The sequence below is a fragment of the Sapajus apella genome, unplaced genomic scaffold, assembly GCF_009761245.1.
Source record: "Sapajus apella isolate SASKATOON/1434 unplaced genomic scaffold, GSC_monkey_1.0 scaffold114, whole genome shotgun sequence".
Classification (NCBI taxonomy): Eukaryota; Metazoa; Chordata; class Mammalia; order Primates; family Cebidae; genus Sapajus; species Sapajus apella.
This window is the reverse complement of record NW_022437054.1, coordinates 519,982-533,988: the sequence shown is the minus strand read 5'-3', so window position 1 is coordinate 533,988 and position 14,007 is coordinate 519,982. Positions and strand designations below refer to the sequence as shown.

The 14,007-nt window shown below is 40.4% G+C and overlaps 1 protein-coding gene across 3 annotated transcripts in view; it reads left to right on the top strand.

The window, feature by feature from the left end:
* ATP8A2 (ATPase phospholipid transporting 8A2) overlaps positions 1-14,007 on the top strand; it is a 643,075-nt gene that overhangs the window by 138,827 nt on the left and 490,241 nt on the right. For all 3 annotated transcript variants that reach the window (XM_032260055.1, XM_032260056.1, XM_032260057.1), the window contains exons 5-10: positions 1,279-1,324; positions 2,317-2,357; positions 7,607-7,680; positions 9,912-9,981; positions 11,502-11,629; positions 12,858-12,969. In XM_032260055.1, the coding sequence (XP_032115946.1) occupies positions 1,279-1,324; positions 2,317-2,357; positions 7,607-7,680; positions 9,912-9,981; positions 11,502-11,629; positions 12,858-12,969 (471 nt within the window). The remainder of the gene's footprint in view (positions 1-1,278; positions 1,325-2,316; positions 2,358-7,606; positions 7,681-9,911; positions 9,982-11,501; positions 11,630-12,857; positions 12,970-14,007) is intronic.

Sequence of the window (14,007 nt, the reverse complement as noted above, 5' to 3'; positions counted from 1 at the left end):
GTAAGTTTTTGCTTTTGGATAATAAAATAATTGTATGCAATAGATCATAACTTGTGTGTTGCCTTGGATGATATATTTAAGGCAAGAAATTGAGCTATAGCTTAACCAGACTCTCTAGATGCCTGATAGTATTTTTGGGGGGAGGAATGTATACTCAGAGTGTCCTAAATACCTGTACAGTGATACTGAACAATTCAAACTTTGTTTTCAAATGTTAGGTCTCTAGAGCCCCATTGATTTTTATCACTGATGCTCCTTATAGCCTGCTTTAGAGCTTGCTAATTTGGGTAGCAAATGAAGGATTGCCTTGCAGTCTAGGATGGTAGCATTATTTCATGGTGCCTGAGGCAATTTTCTCCCCTCACACTCATCCTAGTGTGTCTCCAAGTTCATGGGCTATGACAACTATATTCCTTTTCTCTCTCTTTCTTGCTCTGTCTCCACTCGTGTGTGTGTGTGTGTGTGTGTGTGTGCGCGTGCGTGCACGCGCATCTGTGTGCTGTCTCTCTGTCTCTGGATCTTCCTCTCCTTCTCCCTTTCTCACACACACACACACACACACACACACACACACACACCCCACTTGCTTTCACACACATATATACATCTTTCTGGGAATAGGCGTGCAAATAAATATAATACAGGTTAAGCATCCCTAAATCCAAAAACCCCAAATCTGAAATGCTTCCAAATCCAAAACTTTTTGCACACCAACATGATGCCACAACTGGAAAACTTCACACCTGACCTCATGTGATGGCTACACAAAATTATTATAAATATTGTATGAAATTACCTTCAGGTTATGTGCATAAAGTGAATATAAAACATAAATTTCGTGTTTAGACGTGGGTCCCATCCCAGAGACATCTAAATCTGAAACCCGAAATACTTCTTGTCCTGAGCATGTCAGATAAGGAATCCTTAACCTGTACACATTGAAACAAAGTTACTTTATCAAGAAAATGAAGTTGGCTGTTTGTTGCTGGGTTTGTCACACTGAATAATCATTTCAGTCTGATCTAAAGCAAGGAGTAGAAAGTTTTGTACTTCCATGTGCTAGAACCAAAGTGAAATAATTGAAACCAGAGGAGACCACTTCTAAACTCAGGGAGTGCTGATGGATCACAAAATTGTCGAACCGAATTTTATAGCATGAGCATTACTGGGAGTTAGTTTCTTTTTCCCCTGTCATTTCTTGATTGCTTTGTTTGCTGTTTCAATTATTCATGTGGAACTTTTGAATGTTAGAACTATTTTTTTCTCTTTCTGTAACAGAAGCGACACAAAGCAGATAATGCAGTTAACAAAAAGAAAACAATAGGTAAGCTCCCAGGCTGAATCACTTTTTCTACTGGAAAACTTATGAGTAAGGCCTGCATTTAAGGAATTTTAAATAAGTAGTGAATGGTATTGAGATAAATTGAGAAGATGATCTATAAAATACTTCAAAGAAATAGTAAAATAACAAACAAATTGAACAGAATTTTAGTCCTGATATTAAGATTTGAACAGGATTTATGTATTTTAGAATGTTAGAAAAGGTTGTAATTTTCAGGAACTAGACAGTTTTTATGTCCATAAAAAGTCTAAGCATTCATGTCCTTCATTTGTAATCTTTTCTTACTTCCCTCATCTGCTTTTTATTGTTTGATTTCTACAGCATCAATTTTTTGTTTGTTTGTTTAATTTTTTGAGACAGGGTCTCACTCCTATTGCCCAGGCTGGAGTGGAGTGGCATGATCATGGCTCACTGTAGCTTTGACCTCCCGGGCTCAGGTGAACCTCCCACCTCAGCCTCCTGAGTAGCTGGGACTACAGGCACACACCACCACCCCCGACTAATTATTGTATTTTTAGTAAAGATGGGTTTCACTATGTTGCCCAGGTTAGTCTCGAACTTCTGGGCTCAAGCAATCTGCCTGCCTTGGCTTCCCAAAATGTTAGGATTACAGGTGTGAGCCACCGCGCACAGCTGTGTAGATTTTTAAAAAATTGTGTAACAGCAGGCTTTTTTTCTTCTGGGCTGAAAATAAGTTATATACTTATTTTTTTTACATACTTATTGTATGTATGTAAGTTAACTTACATACAATAAACATTTATGTGTATGCATATATATATATATATATATATATATATATATGCTACAGAGGTACATGGATTGGTGTTCCATGATGGTGTTGCACCATCATGGCAAAAGATAGGGTATGGTAGAATTAATAAATGGAATTCCAAGAGAAGGCTTTTGGATTTTAGGAAGCTGATTCAATTTATTACCAGTATTAACTAAAACTTTATTTTTCTCTTTTTCAGTGTTAAGAAATGGAATGTGGCATACCATTATGTGGAAAGAGGTAAAAACGAATTTTCAAGATGTACCAGAACTATTGGTTTGAAGACATGTAATGAATTGCTGGTCTTGATTGCAGTATAAAGTTTGTGTTAAGACATAGTGGAGTTTTCCATGAGGTCTGCTGAAACCTGATACACGTTTACTCTGTCTCCTGCCCCTTCTAGTATGGGCCCGAAGTGTCACTCCAAGCCATGAACTTCATTGCGCCTGACTGACATTTCTAGAATCTCTAAGTATTTTCTAGTTTGTAAATCCAATTTGAGAAACATTTTCCCTGGTCCTCTGTTGTCTTAACCTAGGTTAAAGTTTATTTTTGTTTTTAGCATTTGTGATTCTCACGTCTAACAATTTTGGCTGGAAAGATCATTAACTACAGAGTGGTGGAATGGGGGTAACAAACCATCCCACTTCAGTTCCAGTGCAGGGCTGCTTGAATTCAGCCAGTACAGCAGTTGCTGCTCTTAATAGCAAGGGAAGCTTTGTTTCCATGCCCCTGGAAGTATGAGGTTTGGAGGGTTGAAGAATGGTGTGGCTTTTTGGTTGTTTATAGTGTTGAGTAGAAAATTCAGAAGAAATCTGCCATACCATCTGGGTATTTTATATCTGATAAAATTAGCTTTTTAAATGAATGTTTTATCTGGACCTTCTTAATGGACACAAGATGTGTTGGGGGATGACTCTCATTAGTCCAGCATTCAAAGCCGATTAACATGATTTCAAAAGAAAACAACTTTTTAGAAAGGTAACTTGAAATAACTTTTCTTGCTAAACATTTAGTAAACAGTGTTTTTAAATGGCTCTTACAGTCTTTTGTATCTGAAAAATGCCTGTGATATGGTAACTGCAGCATTTGCTTTAGTTTTCATTTTACTATGCTTTGTTTTAGGAGAATCCCCCACCCTTTAAAGAAATTTCTCCTTTATAGTGTTTTGCAGTAATGCCTTAACCTTTGTAGCAGTCTCAAAGTCCTGTGTTGCAAACATTCATCAACCTCACATTTGGAAGGGTCATGGTTCTTGGTCAGGAGGTTGGGAATTCTTGAGTCACAGGCGGAGAACTGCTCCCAATGCTAAAGGAATTCAGAGGTTCTCCCAGCACTGGGAAATTGCCCCCCTATTTCTCTAGGGTTCCTCTTGTTACTCCTTCTCCAGAAAGGTATCAGTATCAGCTGGAGTAAAGGATGATTTGGATTCAGAGGTCCTGACACTACTTGAAACAGCAGAAAATGGAGTGATGGTCTCTGATTGATGGTCTTCTGTGATCCAGGAGCTGACGGCTTTGTAGGCTCCTGAAACTCATGACTGTTTCTCATGTTCATTTTGGGAGAGAAATAATAACAAACAAACACCAGTTAGATACTGTACCGCATGCATTTTTATTTCAGTTTAAGATATATGATGGGGCGCGGTGGCTCACGTCTGTAATCCCAGCACTTTGAGAGGCTGAGGTGGGTGGATCACCTGAAGTCAGGAGTTCGAGACCAGCCTGGCCAACATGGCAAAACCCTGTCTCTACTAAAAATACAAAAATTAGCCAGGCGTGGTGGTGGGCACCAGCTGCTGGGGAGGCTGAGGCAAGAGAATCATTTGAACCTGGGAGGCAGAGGTTGCAGTGAGCTGAGATCATGCCACTGCACTCCAGTGTGGGCAACAAGAGAGAGATTCCATCTAATCAATCAATCAATCAATCAATCAATCAATGTCTATCTATCTATCTATCTATCTTGGCATGTGCCAGAGATTGTATTAGGCACAGGAAGAATGACGCACAGTGCTTTCCTTAAGGAGTTTCAAACTTCAGTGGGCATCCCAGTCACCATCCACAGGGCCACTAGAATCCAGATGGCTGGGCCCCACTCCCAGGCTTTCTGATTCACTGGGTCTTGGGTGGGGCCCTAGAATTTGCACTTTAAAATTCTTAGTTGAGGCTGATGCCGATGGTGTAGGGAGCATACCCAAGAACCACCGGTGTCCTGGGAGAGAGAGGCAACTAACCCCGTGCAGTGCTATTGTTGAGCTCTGTGTAGGAGAAACCTTCCACTTTGGGAACAGCTGGGAGTGGCCACCCATCTAGACCCGGTGGTTGAAGTCAGGAAAGTCTGCCCTCAAGAGATGCTCTAGTGCTGTCTTGAAGGGTGAATCAGGGGTAACCAGCTGCAGAACTGTGAGTAGTTCAGTGTGAGGATGAGAATACAGGAGAGGGCAGAGATGTCAGGCAAGGGGGAGCTGGCTGTCCTTAAGATCCTGAAAATGATAACAATCTAATCTGAAGTGCTGAAGCTCAGGTCTGCTGCCCCCTGGGCTGTAGCTGAGTTATTGGTTCTGGCCCAGAGGCAGCTCTTGGGTGGATCTCAGTGGCTTTAATTGACTTCAGGAGGATCTTTTAGCTACTTCCTCAAAATTAAGAGACTTGAGGAACTCTCTGGGGCTAGAGTAGATTCAGGGATCTGGAGGGTTTCTGTTCCCACTCTACTAATTCTTTGAGGGAAAATTGTACACACAAGGAACAATCACGTAAGAACATTACGTAGAAAATCATTTCCAGGCCGGGTGCTCTCATGACTGTAATCCCAGCACTTTGGAAGGCCAAGGCAGGTGGATCAGTTGAACTCAGGAGCTCAAGACCAGCCTGGGCAACATAGCCAAACCCCATCTCTATAAAAAAATACAAAAACTAGCCGGGCGTGGTGGTGCGTGCCTGTAATCCCAGCTACTCAGGAGGCTGAAGTGGGAAGAACACTTGAGGCTGGGAGGCGGAGGTTGCAGTGAGCCTTGATCACGCCACTGCACTCCAGCCTGTGCGACAGAGTAAGACCTTGTCTCATAAACAGAAAACAACTAATCAAAGAAAAAATCATTTTTAAGCAAAATCCAAGTAAGTAGTTTCTCATGTACACCAAACTTCTCAGTACTTGGTTACTGGGATATGAATGCTTCTTTATTTAGAGAGTAAAGATGACAGAAAGCCATAATTTCTCTTGTCCTCCCACTTTGAATTTAAAAAAAAAATTCACTTCCTTTTTTCATTTGAAAACATGATGAATTTTCCTGTCTAGTGTTTTTTTCTTTATTAATTACTTCTTCTGATTTTTATATTTAATTAAACTATTTCTATAAAATATTTTTCCTTTTTTTTTTTTTTTTTTGACAGAATCTCACTCCGTTGCCCAGGCTGGAGTGCAGTGGTGCTGTCTTGGCTCACTGCAGCCTCCACCCCCTGGGTTCAAGTGATTCTCCTGCCTCAGTCTCCCCAGTAGCTGGGACTACAGGTGCCCACCACCACGCCCAGCACTTTGGAAGGCTAATTTTTTTTTTAGTGAGATAGGGATTTCATTGTGTTGGCCAGGCTGATCTTAAACTCCTGACCTCAAGTGATCCACCTGCCTCAGCCTCTCAAAGTGCTGGGATTATAGGTTTGAGCCACTATGTCCAGCCAGGAAATTTTTACTTTTAAAAAACACTTACAATTCACATAACTTTCCTTGCTTTTTTTTTTTTTTTGAGATGGAGTCTTGCTCTGTTACCAGGCTGGAGTGCAGTGGTGTGATCTTAGCTCACTGCAACATCTGCCTCCCAGGTTCAAGTGACTCTCCTGCCTCAGCCTCCCAAGTAGCTGGGACTATAGGTGCGCGCCACCACGCCTGGCTAATTTTTGTATTTTTAGAAGAGGGGCTTTCACCATGTTGGCCAGGATGGTCTCCATGTCTTGACTTCATGATCTGCTTGCCTTGGCCTCCCAAAGTGCTGGGATTACAGGTGTGAACCACCACGCCCGGCGCCATCCCTTCTTTTGTACTGGTGGTTGTTAAAATAGCTTTGTAGCATTTTATCCACACTTTAATAAACAACTTAAAGCACCAATAGGATACCTTTCAGTAAATTTGCCTTTTTCCCAACAGAAGATTAAACATGGGCACCTGCCAATTTATAAGATCTGGTAGTTTTTCACAAGTATCATATCACTTGAAATTCCTAGTTTCTAAGAGAATAGCAACGTGGCTAGAATAGGAAATAGAAAGCATAAATGCCTGTTTTGAGCTTTGCAATTATTACTGTACTAGGAATGGTCTTCTTTTGTCATCAGATAATTCCAATGTCCTTGACCTTCACAGTCATGATGTCCTTTCAGTTATACTTCTGCTGATGGTGACTGACATTTACATGGATCTCTTTTATGCCAGGTGCCATGTATACTTCCTTAGTCACTGAATCCGCCTTACAAGGCCGGTGGCACTGTTTTCCTGTTTCAGACATGAGACACTGGGGCGCTGAAGAGGCGAAGCAGCTTGCTGAGATCACAAAGCTAGCACAGGGCTATAAAGCTTGGGTTGGATTTGAAAGCCCCAGTTCTCGCTACCCTGATGCTTTCTGCAATGTTACTGACAAGATTTGTAGACACTTGGCCATGGTGCTATTTTGGAGACTATAGCCCTTTTCCTTGGCTTGGGATCTTCTGTCTGGTGGAGTCTGTTCCCCAGAGTGGTCTCTGACTTTGACTGTGATTCTTTTTCTGGGAATTTCTTAAGCCTGTACAAATCTCCATTTTATGTGGTGTATTTCCAGGGGGCCTTTTAGGTGCACTTTTCATGGGTGAATTTAGTGTTGCCTTTTAAAAAGAGCGTTGGCCTTCCCTGCAGCTTGCCCCATTCTGAATCCTGGCTCTAACACTCAGTAGCTGTATTACTGTGATCAAGTTATTTTGTTCAGCACCTCAATTTGTAAGACACAGAAAAAGATATAAGTTAACTTAGTTGATCTTTACAGTTACTCTATGAAATATGTGTCTTTATCCCCTTTATATAGATGAGAAAACTGAGATACACAGAGTTTACATAACTTGTTCATCATTACACAGCTCATCAGGGTGCAGTGGGAATTAAGCCCAGGCATTAGGCTGGCTCTGGAGGTGTGTGTGTGACCATTCTACCCACCACGTGCAGCTGTGGAGATGCTCACGTGTTTGTAAATGGATGGATAATTGTAAGAAAACGAGATCTTTATAGCTGTTCTGATTTATCCCTTTTCTCCCTCCCTTTGCTTTGTTGTTAACATTGCAGAAAGGCAACATTACCAGTGGCTGCATGGATGTACTTTCCTTTGGTTCTTGTCATGGAAAATAATTTGGGCTTCTCTGTCTTAAACTTCATGGCTTAGTTATATAGTAATTTTTCTTCAAATATTTAAGCACCTTTTTCACCATGTGTGTTTTCTTTTCTTTCATGCCTCTCTGTCCTCGTTGCTGGCTCTCTAGGTGGCAGTGGGAGACATTGTGAAGGTCGTCAATGGGCAGTATCTTCCAGCAGATGTGGTCCTGCTGTCCTCCAGGTCAGCTGTGCTAGTGAGCACCTTTTTTTTTTTGCAATAAATGTTAAGAACAATGAAATAATAAGCAGTGACTGGAGCAGTCTTGGGCCACCTGTTCCCTTCTACCATCCTCTGTCCCATTCTTCCATTTCTTGTCATTCGCCTTCTCCTGCCGTGACCCTTGTTTTCCTTCTCCCATTCATTCCTTTGTGCTTTTTCTGAACTCTTTTACGTGTATTGACTCCCACTTAGCCTTCTGGCTATTTGGGTGATAGTTCTTATTTATAGGGACACTGAGTCAAGAGCAGTGGAGTGGTCATTTCGTTAACATCAAGTTGCAGCATATCCGTGATTTCAGAATTTGTTTCCTGATGGGCTCTGCCAAGCAGTCTGTCCTGTAGAACCCAGAGCTCCACTTTAATAGCTGTTCAAGAACCACAGATGTTTTCTCAGTGTAAACGTGACCAGCAGATGGTGTTTGCTCTTCATCCATTCACGTTTGGCCCTTTTGTGTCCAAGTATCATTTTCACGTTCTCCAGGTAGTGTTATTCTAGGAAGGAATCATCACTCAGTGCAATTCTTGACATTTTTTGGGCTTGATGCAGGACCGTATATAGCTAGGAAAGAAAGCCAAAATTAGAACAAGAATAGACATCTATTCTTGAATTCAAGATTAAATTGTGTGACGTTAGGACTCTAACTTCCTATATTTATACACTATTGGAGTCATAGATACTCATGCTGCTTGCATTTTCTTTGATTGCAGACAGCGTTTCTTATGTTGAATTTAATCACTAATGGATTTTTAGCCTAAGCATTAGTTTTCTGCTTGAGATAATAGATTTTAAAATAGGATCCCAGGCCTATGGAGGGAAAAAGAACCAATAACGCAGGGCTAGATTTATGTTTGCCCATATTTATTAATAACAAAGAAATTCTTAGAAATATTGAATTATTGATCACTTGATAGTTTGGGCTATAAGTCTTGGCTGTGACCCTAGAAAATTGTGTGTGTGTGTGTGTGTATTTTGTTTTTGTTTTTTTTTTTTTTGGAGACAAGGTCTACTCTGTCACCAAGGCTGGAGTGTGGTGGCAGAATTGTATCTCACTGTAAGTTCAAACTCCTGGGCTGAAGTGATCCTCCGATCTCAGCCTCCTAAGTGGCTAGGACCACAGGTGCATGCCACTATGCCCGGTACATTTAAAAATTTTTTTTTTGTAGAGACTAATTTAGAAAAAGATTTTTAGATGTTGCCCAAGCTGGTTCTGGAACTCCTGGCCTCAAGCAGTCCTCCTGCCTTGGCCTCTCAAAGTGCTGGGATTATAGGCGTGAGCTACAGTGCCCAGCTAGTTTTTTTTTTTTTTTTAAACTTAGTCTTAATATGGGATTGCTTGAGCTGTCATCATATTTCCAGCATGCTCCTTATTAGTGTCTGAGTGTGTGCTATGTGCTGAACAGCTGTTGAAGAGGTTGGCCCACTTAATCTTCCCAATAACTCTTGAGAGACTTCTTTTGCACGTGACAAGATTGAGATACAGAAAGACTAAACAATTTGCCAAGGCCGTATAGCCCATAAAGGTGATGCCGGGGATTTTACCTTAACTAGTGGATTGCAGTCTATTCTCTTAAATCACTAACTATGTGAACTTAGCTAAACTCAAAGATTATAAATAGGAGTACAATATCTGTTATGCTTATTTTTATTCTTTGAGTTTTCTGTCTTTAATGATAGGTATTTTGATGAAAAAGTTGGCCGTGAGATTGTGAAAATGGCAGAGAAGCAAATCCTTGCTAAGCCCATGCCTCAATCCTTCAACTCCTCTGGCTGTCATTTTCTTCAAAAAGCGTGTGTGTGTCTACTGGCCATACCTTGGGCAGCCTTTTCGATCAGGCCCAGCCCCAGACTTGAAGGATTGCCTGAACTCAGTGGTTGCATCTGAGCGGGAACATCATGTGTTTCCCCTTCTCTTTCATCTTCAGTTCATTCTGTCTTCTTGAGGCTCAGCAGTCATTATGTGGGGCTTACAAGGGCAGATCATCTCGGCAAATGACTGAGTCTGTACTGCCGCTAAGTCCCAAAGATGAGTGTGTGTTTCCTTTTCCATCATTACTCCTACTATAGTGGTTATTTATAACAAATTATTTTGAAGGGCCAATCAGCAGGCATAGATTCCATAATAGAAATATTATAAGCTGTGAATTTGTGGAAAGGACTTTACTAAACTTGACTCTTTCTTTCTCTCTTCTCAGTGAACCTCAGGCAATGTGTTATGTCGAAACAGCTAATCTGGATGGGGAGACGAACCTTAAAATACGCCAGGTAAAGTCACCTCTGATGACTTGTGTTGTTATGGTGGACCCAACTGCATATGTGGTCCCCACACATCTTCTTCTAGAGAAACAAAATACTCAGTACAAAGGGTTAGGCCTTACCGCTAATGGAATCTATGGGAGGAATATGCTATCTATGATGAGGGGGAACACGTAAAGAGAGCTGGAAAAAGCGGGCTGCATCAAACTCTAGGTCCCAAAGGGTGCCAGGCATTCATATGGCGTCCTACTGAGTTTTTTGCCTGTGATGCTGGAGAGAGGGGACATCTCAGCAAAGCTGAGTGGGTGAGAAGGGCACAGCTTAGTGGACAAATGGAGCAAAAAGCTCCAGGTACCCCAGTTTACATCATTGTTATAATAAAGATTCTAATCCTAGAGAGTGACATAATTAGATACAAAACTTCCATGCCTTAAAGAAAACTATTCTTGTCATGTATTTTAATTCTAGAATGAAGAATAGTCTTTTTTCGTTCTTTTTTTTTGAGATGGAGTCTCACTCCGTCACCCAGGCTGGAGTGCAGTGTCGCAATCTCGGCTCACTGCAACCTCTGCCTACTGGGTTCAAGCAATTCTCCCACCTCACCCTCCTGACTATAGGTGCATGCCACCACACCTGGCTAATTTTTATAATTTTCAGTAGACAGGGAGTTTCACCATGTTGGCGAGGCTGGTCTTGAACTCCTAAACTCAAGTGATCTGCCTGCTTTGTCCTCCCAAAGTGCTGGCATTGCAGGCATAAGCCACTGCACCCAGCCAAAATGAAGAATGGTCTTTGACATATAACCTTTTTGAGGATTTTGACAATTAAAAAATTTTTGCTGCTTAAAGTTGAATTCAGAAATTCTATCTGTATATCTTTCTTTTCTACTGTAGATATTTGCTTAATTTTTTTTTTTTCCATTTGAAGAAGAGTTACAGCCTGGGCACCATAGCAAGACCCTATTCCAACAAAAAAATTTTAAAAATAGCTGGGCATGATGGCACACACCTGTAGCCCCAGCTACTTAGGAGGCTGAGGTGGGAGGGTCACTTGAGCCCAGGGTTTTGAGGCTGCAGTGAGCCATGATTGCACCACTGCACTCCAGCCTGGGGGACAGAGTGAGACCCTGTCTTTTAAATAAAAAGAGGAGAATGCTAGATAGTATAAAATATTAAAGGGCTACTCTATTCTATTTTCATGACCAGTGTTAGAGTACAGCTAGTAGATTATCCTTGCTGTAGGATGCTGGAGTATGTTAGCTATTACTTAGGCGCGGATGTTTCCAGAACAGTGGCGGGATCTTAACTTTCGGCTTCATTAAATTCTTTTGCCATTTTCACATTAGATTGGTGTGGCAAAAACTGCTGGGAAAGTCTGCCTTGAGGGGCTGACAGTTTGATTTGTTAGCTCCCCAAATTATTCCACTGGGGATGCCTTATTTTTCCTTTTGATTAACCACACGGATGCTGAATGGTGCCCCTAAACACAAAAGACTGTGTTTGATTTCCTATTTTGGTTTAATCTTTCAGGGTTTGAGCCACACTGCTGACATGCAAACCCGGGAAGTTTTGATGAAGTTATCTGGAACCATAGAATGTGAAGGGCCCAACCGCCACCTCTATGACTTCACTGGAAACTTGAACTTAGATGGGAAAAGGTATTGTATTCCTTTTCCTTGTTCTCTGTTAAACTATGTGACTAAGAATTACTGGAGCTTTGGAAAACATGTTTGTTTTCTAGTTTTGTACTATCTTAAAACAGTGAGATTTCATACCTTTAATTTAAAGCCTTCCTTAAATTTAAGAAAAAATCCCTGAGCCGAAGGTTCTCAGATGAAGCTCAAAGCATGTGGCATATTCTTTCTGTGCCTATTTTCTGCCAGGCAGGAGACATAGTTTTAGCTTCATAAAATTGTCCAGAAAAGCAGAGGAGAGCCATCTGAGGTGTATAAAAGCTAATACACGTGTTACATAAATGTGTATTTTTTTTTTTTGCTAGCCTCCTTCTAAGGAGCATTTGTTTGTTTTTAGAAAGCTGGGTGAAATGAACGCTTATTCTTTCTTTAGAATATTCAGTGCCCTCCTGTCCATACCTGTTATCTTTGTCCTTCTGGCGTTTGTTATGTTGTTCTGAAGCTGTCTTTTGTTATGATGTTGGGTTGTGGTTTCTACCTTCTGGCCATCTTTTGTTTTGTGCCTCTTGCCAATGCCCCCCACCCCCAACCCTGTAACCCAGCCTCTTGGGCTGTCCTTTCTATTTTGACGACCCAAGGCTTGGAAGGACCTGATCATGGGAGTCAACCCAAATTACTATAAATATGACAGCTAAGTGTGAGTGCTTCTTGGTTTCATTTAGCACATATAACTATTCTATGGGCTCCCCATTTTGAATTTCTAAATTACCACTCAGGTCTTTATTTACTCATTAAGACATCCTTGACAAACTTGATATGATAGGTTGCTGCTTTTTTTTTTTTAATTCCCTTCTAATAGTCTGTAAAATACACTAGATTTATTTTACAAATAATAATAATACTTCCAATAATAAAACTTATTACAAATGAGTAAGTTTCAGTTATTATTTTAGCAACTTCCTTTCTGGGTGTTGAGTTTCATAACAGGATCCTGAGAGATATAATTCCCTCTAACATTTTATAGAAAAAACATTTTTTCTGTAGTGATGAATGGATAAAATAAAGCTTTTTGTAGGTCTTTTTGGGATAGATTAAGCCAGTGGTAACCTTTGTTGCCTGTGTTTCTCAGTGAAGTAGTTCAAATTGGAGCAAAGGGAACATTTGATTTATTGTGGGTTCATCTTTAAGAAAAAAGCTCATGCTCATTTTCCAGACTATCATTTAATATCATTTTTTTATTTTTTATTTTTAGCCTTGTTGCCCTTGGGCCTGACCAGATCTTATTAAGAGGTACACAGCTTAGAAATACTCAGTGGGTCTTTGGCGTAGTTGTTTATACTGGACATGACACCAAACTCATGCAGGTAAAACATTACTGATTTCAGTCTTTTTTTTTTTCTTTCTGCTTTTATTAACTAGAAGGTAGAAAATGCAGATGTTACATTAGGAAGTTCAAGCTTGTCTATGAACCTAAATTTGGAAACAAACTGCCTTTATTTTCATTCCTTAGGTAGTTTCTTCTAGATTTCTATTCTCTTATCTGGTATTTGTTGCCTTTTGCCTGAAATACAAATGATCTTTGATTTCTAGATGTGGGGGAACATTCAGTTCTAACTTATTTTCTCTTCTGGACTAAAGGGGGATTAGTTCTAACTTTTAAATTTCTCATTCTACTTTTCCTCTTTACCCCATTAATTAGGAGTTTATAGAAAATTATCTTATTTAACTGAATGTTGGACACTTTAAAATCAGTTATTTTTGAACTATTTTTCATATACCAAAGAAAAAAATGAAGTTAAAATGATGATTTTGCTCTTTTTCCCTGTTAATGTTTTTTAAAAAAATTGCTTGTGAATTTATAGGTCACATTGATATTTTGCCAGACAGCTTTGGAAATTCCACATAAATCAGTGTTCCTGTATGTCATTTATTACATTTCTTTGGTATCACTTGGCATCTTGTTTTTGCTAATGGTGGCTATTAATGAGAATTGGCTTTTCAGCTTGTCTGCTCTTTTGTATAACTTCTAAAATGCACATTTGGCTGTATTTCTTGATTAAAAAATATTTAGTGTCCACCATGTATCAAAAGTAGTGCTAGACCGTATGGGTGCAATAGTGAGAGGCCCAGTCTTACCCTTGGGGAGCCAGTTGAGCTAAGGACTAATATAGAATGACAAAGCAGAGAGATACTGGAATGTGTGTCGTGACCAAGGGCTGTCAGTGTGTACAGGAGGGCCATCCAACCTAGGTTTGGGGGTACCTGGCTGCTAAGAATGATCCCCCTGGCAGAAGCACATTTTAGATATTGAGCTAGGGAAGGGAGACTGTTGTGTCGACCTCCTCTTTGAGGTCAAATGATAGCCAGATGAAAGAGGTAACTATCAGAGGAGATGAAGCTGG